We start from the raw sequence: 6,003 nt of genomic DNA on the forward strand, positions 1-6,003 counted from the left end.
CAAAGGACTTGGAAGAGCAGTTGAACGGAATGGATGGTGTCTTGAAGGGAGGATATAAGATGAACATCAATAAAAGCAAAACGAGGATAATGGAATGTAGTCGATTTAAGTCGGGTGATGTTGAGGGTATTAGACTAGGAAATGAGACACTTGAAGTAGTAAAGGAGTTTTGCTATTTGGGGAGCAAAATAACTGATGATGGTCGAAGTAGAGAGGATATAAAATGTAGACTGGCAATGGCAAGGAAAGCGTTTCTGAAGAAGAGAAATTTGCTAACATCGAGTATAGATTTAAGTGTCAGGAAGTCGTTCCTGAAAGTATTTGTATGGAGTGTAGCCATGTATGGAAGTGAAACATGGATGGTAAATAGTTTGGACAAGAAGAGAATAGAAGCTTTCGAAATGTGGTGCTACAGAAGAATGCTGAAGATTAGATGGGTAGACCACATAACTAATGAGGAAGTATTGAATAGGATTGGGGAGAAGAGAAGTTTGTGGCACAACTTGACCAGAAGAAGGGATCGGTTGGTAGGTCATGTTCTGAGGCATCAAGGGATCACCAATTTAGTATTGGAGGGCAGCGTGGAGGGTAAAAATCGTAGGGGGAGACCAAGAGATGAATACACTAAGCAGATTCAGAAGGATGTAGGTTGCAGTAGGTACTGGGAGATGAAGAATCTTGCACAGGATAGAATAGCATGGAGAGCTGCATCAAACCAGTCACAGGACTGAAGACCACAACAACAACATGTTCCTTTGACCCGTCCAATATCGTATGTACAACCTTACAGTTCTATGATTTGTATTAACTGTTTTGTTTAAGATAGATAATTTCCTTGCTACAAAATAATGTAAAAATCAATTTGTAAAAATTACTTGTAGATAGCTCTCTTGACCTATCCAATATCATATGTACAGCTGTACAATACTATGATTGTCTGGAGCAATAAAAATACAATACAATACAATCACCTTCCAAGCTAACCTAGATGTTAGACTATGATACAGATCAGTCTGTCAGCACAACGTTCAGTTTGAGAGAAAGATTAATTTTATGTGTTTGTTCTGTTAGCTCCCAACCAAATTTCAGTTTAGGCACTACAGACACTTTGCCCCTTCTAGTGCATCTGATTGTGTTATGTGAAACTATCATCCCATTGGCTGTGCATAACTGATGCAGGAAATAAACATAGTTGGGATGAGCACTGGCCCCAGTCTAGACTATAGCCTGGTAATGTCATCCTTCCTCACGTACCTGTCTCCGACATGCTGATGACTTCATCAATCAATCGGCACTTAATACTGCACCATTAAATAATGCACTGCTCAGAGAAACAAATGTTTTATGTCCCACCTATGAAACATCAGACTAAAAGTAAACATCTCTATCAGTGTTTAACTTATTTTGTAGAGTGTGTACTACCTGTGAATGTAACCTATCTTCAGCCCTCATTATTACAATTTAAATAGCATTTCTCACTGATAAATAACACTCACTAGTAGACTTCTGTCTCCAACACAAACATTTTGCAAGTTCTTCCAACAGTTTCAAAATATGTGGTAAAAGTGAAAAAAAGATAGAATCAATTTTCTATTGTAAAAGACTTTAACTCAGCCATGTAAGTGCTTAATAATACAAAATTTATGGAGGTCTGGCTTCAATACAACCTTTTCCAAAGGAAAAGGAATAATATACTAGTGTCAGAAGCTTCCTTTGAAGAAAATTAGTTAAAAGTAGATATTACACAGGTTTTTAACAGGGCTGAACTGAAACTTTATTATGGCTACTTACAACTCACAAATCACTACTTACAACTAATGAATGGTCTTTCAGAATATTAAGAATACACCATACCCCTAGAAACTATCATATAGGTTTCTTTGGATGGGACACACATATTAATGGTGTATTTAAAAGATTAAGTACCATGTGCTATTTAATGTGTGTGTGAAAACTGTTGCTATAACCATACATTAACGTATATTCTGTCCTAAAGTATGGAATCAGCTTCTGGGGCAGCTCATAATCCTATAATCCTACTTAAAATATTGTAGAATGCAAAAAAAAAAGAAAAAAAAAAGCATGAGTTAGGGCAAGAGTGAAAAGGATCCAACCTTGAAAGGGGCTCTTTAAATTAAGGAATTTACGATATGTCCACGTGTCTTTCTCAAAATCGAAAATTTTCATAATCGTATTGCAAAACGGAATACACACTTTTGCATGCACCAAGTAAAAAGTCTTTGCCAAAATATCTTAAGTAAAATTATCTGCAGTAAGCTTCCAAATGAATGCAACATAACAACCTTATAAAATTCAAATGAACTGCCTCTACAGTCTGGATGATTTCCTCCAGAATCCTTCAGTCAATAGCATAATCAATACAGCAGGAATTCAATTGTCATTAACTATGAGACAACTGTAATATGAAGTTTCAACCACGTGTCTTTCTTGGTGAATCTTCGCGTCACTGAAAAGTGAGTACTTGGATGAAGACAGGGGGAGAAAAAAAAAAAAACCGTGGTCTAATCAGGATTCGATACCCCCACCTTTCGGTTTCCAAACCCGCGCTTTGACCTGTAGACCATTTTTTACCCCTTTTAGTTCGTTATATTTGATCGGGGCGGGCTTCCTATGATGCTTGTTATAGTTAATCGGTGACCCTTATTAACTCAGTTCTTTATTACAAATGCTAGCTAAACCGCTAACCGAACACGCTGATCTACCGTGGCGGCGAATATCTACTTAATGTTGACATGAACCAGATATGCTCAAGAATATTATTATTACAAAATTATCCTGTAAATGCTTAAGTTCACTTGTACCATATATGCCGATGATAGTCAATGAAAACCTCTTAACTCCATTTTGAAGCAAAAACGGTTTCTTGAAAAATTTGTGAAGTGAGACAGACAACGTTGTTACACGTGTAAGTGTATAAAGAAGAAGCCTAGATATTTACAGATTAGAGAAATCCACGCACTTTCAAATCTCCCTCTGCTAACGGATTGCTGGTTACTGGAATTGCGAAGTTTTCACTTACCGTCGATATGTAAAAGATATTCAATTGTAAATATCTCTTCTATTTTGAATTGTTATAATGCCTTGGTCAGTATCTAATGTACTGTGCGGTACGTGTGAGACATACGGACATGATTAAATGGTGTACCGAATAGTGTGTAATACTTGCCTGCCAGGTCCCCAGCCCAATAATGGGCATTTTCCTTCCATTGTAGAAAGTGATAGGCGCCAACACTTTTTCCATTTTCGTCGGTACTTATTGTAGTATAAAAGTATGGATACTGGGCAGCTCGACGAAAACGTGGCTTCTCTTCTGACATCCCACACGTGACAACTGTTTACTATGCTGCGTTGCAACAGATCTTATCTGCAGCAGACGGCAAACTGCGCGCAGTAGTGATTTGTAAATTTACGTAAGTTGGTTGCCAACTGTGCAGCGTACCAGTAGCTAGTGTCGACTGCACTGTCGTCTGCTTTGTCACTGAGCTGTGTTGTGTTGCCTAATTTTCATTGCCATTTTTTAGAGAATGAATGATGATACGCTTGCTGGCCCTTCGCGGTAAAGAAAGGCCGTTTTAAGGAAAATAATGTTGAATGTGGTGAAGTGCTCCGATGCTCCGATGCTGAGAATATTCAGAAAGAAATGTTAAGCCCTACATCTACATCTACATCTACATTTCTACATTTATACTCCGCAAGCCACCCAAAGGTGTGTGGCGGAGGGCACTTTACGTGCCACTGTCAGTACCTCCCTTTCCTGTTCCAGTCGCGTATGGTTCGCGGGAAGAACGACTGTCTGAAAGCCTCTGTGCGCGCTCTAATCTCTCTAATTTTACATTCGTGATCTCCTCGGGAGGTATAAGTAGGGGGAAGCAATATATTCGATACCTCATCCAGAAGCGCACCCTCTCGAAACCTGGCGAGCAGGCTACACCGCGATGCAGAGCGCCTCTCTTGCAGAGTCTGCCACTTGAGTTTGTTAAACATCTCCGTAACGCTATCACGGTTACCAAATAACCCTGTGACGAAACGCGCCGCTCTTCTTTGGATCTTCTCTATCTCCTCCGTCAACCCGATCTGGTACGGATCCCACACTGATGAGCAATACTCAAGTATAGGTCAAACGAGTGTTTTGTAAGCCACCTCCTTTGTTGGTGGACTACATTTTCTAAGGACTCTCCCAATGAATCTCAACCTGGTACCCAGATATTTTACAGAAGTAACTGCTACCAGTGTTTGTCCCGCTATCATATAATCATACAATAAAGGATCCTTCTTTCTATGTATTCGCAATACATTACATTTGTCTATGTTAAGGGTCAGTTGCCACTCCCTGCACCAAGTGCTTATACGCTGCAGATCTTCCTGCATTTCGCTACAATTTTCTAATGCTGCAACTTCTCTGTATACTACAGCATCATCCGCGAAAAGCCGCATGGAACTTCCGACACTATCTGCTAGGTCATTTATATATATTGTGAAAAGCAATGGTCCCATAACACTCCCCTGTGGCACGCCAGAGGTTACTTTAACGTCTGTAGACGTCTCTCCGTTGATAACAACATGCTGTGTTCTGTTTGCTAAAAGCTCTTCAATCCAGCCACACAGCTGGTCTGATATTCCGTAGGCTCTTACTTTGTTTATCAGGCGACAGTGCGGAACTGTATCGAACGCCTTCCGGAAGTCAAGAAAAATAACATCTACCTGGGAGCCTGTATCTAATATTTTCTGGGTCTCATGAACAAATAAAGCGAGTTGGGTCTCACACGATCGCTGTTTCCGGAATCCATGTTGATTCCTACATAGTAGACTCTGAGTTTCCAAAAACGACATGATACTCGAGCAGAAAACATGTTCTAAAATTCTACAACAGATCGACGTCAGAGATATAGGTCTATAGTTTTGCGCATCTGCTCGACGACCCTTCTTGAAGACTGGGACTACCTGTGCTCTTTTCCAATCATTTGGAACCTTCCGTTCCTCTAGAGACTTGCGGTACACGGCTGTTAGAAGCGGGGCAAGTTCTTTCGCGTACTCTGTGTAGAATCTAATTGGTATCCCGTCAGGTCCAGTGGACTTTCCTCTGTTGAGTGATTCCAGTTGCTTTTCTATTCCTTGGACACTTATTTCGATGTCAGCCATTTTTTCGTTTGTGCGAGGATTTAGAGAAGGAACTGCAGTTTGGTCTGTTGCACAGTCTTCCGTCAGGGCTGCGAAGTACGCCGGCTAGAGCTTGCGTAACATTTCCTAAATTACAACGTTTGCCAGGAATCACCCAGGTGCGTCCCTGGAGACTGCCGACAAGCTCGTCGTTTGGTCTCAATTACTTTAAAGTGCGTACTCTGTTACTGTCAGAACACTTTGTTTTGGATTCGTTAGGCCAGCACAGTTAATCTGCTCTGTGTTAATCATAGCCAATGCACCGTATCGCAAGCCAAGTCAACAAACCGGCTATAAAATATGATAGGAAAGCATCTATGATAGCGTGTGGCTGCAGAAGAGAAAAATCCGATGCGATAAGAGCATGTCAAAAAGAGTTTCTATATGACCTGATTCTGGAGAATAGGTGAGCTACGAAACGGTATGCAGTTGCCGTATTGGTCGCAAACTAATTCGCTTGCTGTGAAACAACTGCGATTTAAACGTCATAGAACTACGTGATCAGAAATAAAAATACTCGGGATTACAGAAGTGTCCGATTCCACCCGTCTGTTTTGACCCATGACGTCAACAATATGGCGTTTAGGATTCCTGTCAGGTCGGATTAAGGGAGGACATAGAAGCAATTCAGAGGCGGGCTGCTAGATTTGTTACTGGTAGGTTTGATCATCACGCGAGTGTTACGGAAATGCTTCAGGAACTCGGGTAGGAGTCTCTGGAGGAAAGGAGGCGTTCTTTTCGTGAACCGCTACTGAGGAAATTTAGAGAACCAGCATTTGAGGCTGACTGCAGTACAATTTTGCTGCCGCCAACTCATATTTCGCG

At 40.9% G+C, this 6,003-nt stretch overlaps 1 protein-coding gene across 2 annotated transcripts in view; it reads right to left on the bottom strand.

Annotated features, from left to right (window-relative positions):
* Positions 1-3,379, bottom strand: part of LOC126106810 (1,5-anhydro-D-fructose reductase-like) — a 99,583-nt gene extending 96,204 nt beyond the window's left edge. For both annotated transcript variants that reach the window (XM_049913204.1, XM_049913203.1), the window contains exon 1: positions 3,188-3,379. In XM_049913204.1, coding sequence (XP_049769161.1) covers positions 3,188-3,262 — 75 coding nt within the window. In that variant the 5' untranslated portion in view covers positions 3,263-3,379. The remainder of the gene's footprint in view (positions 1-3,187) is intronic.
* Between the last annotated feature and the right edge of the window lie 2,624 nt (positions 3,380-6,003).

This window comes from Schistocerca cancellata, chromosome 10 (assembly GCF_023864275.1).
Source record: "Schistocerca cancellata isolate TAMUIC-IGC-003103 chromosome 10, iqSchCanc2.1, whole genome shotgun sequence".
Lineage (NCBI taxonomy): Eukaryota > Metazoa > Arthropoda > Insecta > Orthoptera > Acrididae > Schistocerca > Schistocerca cancellata.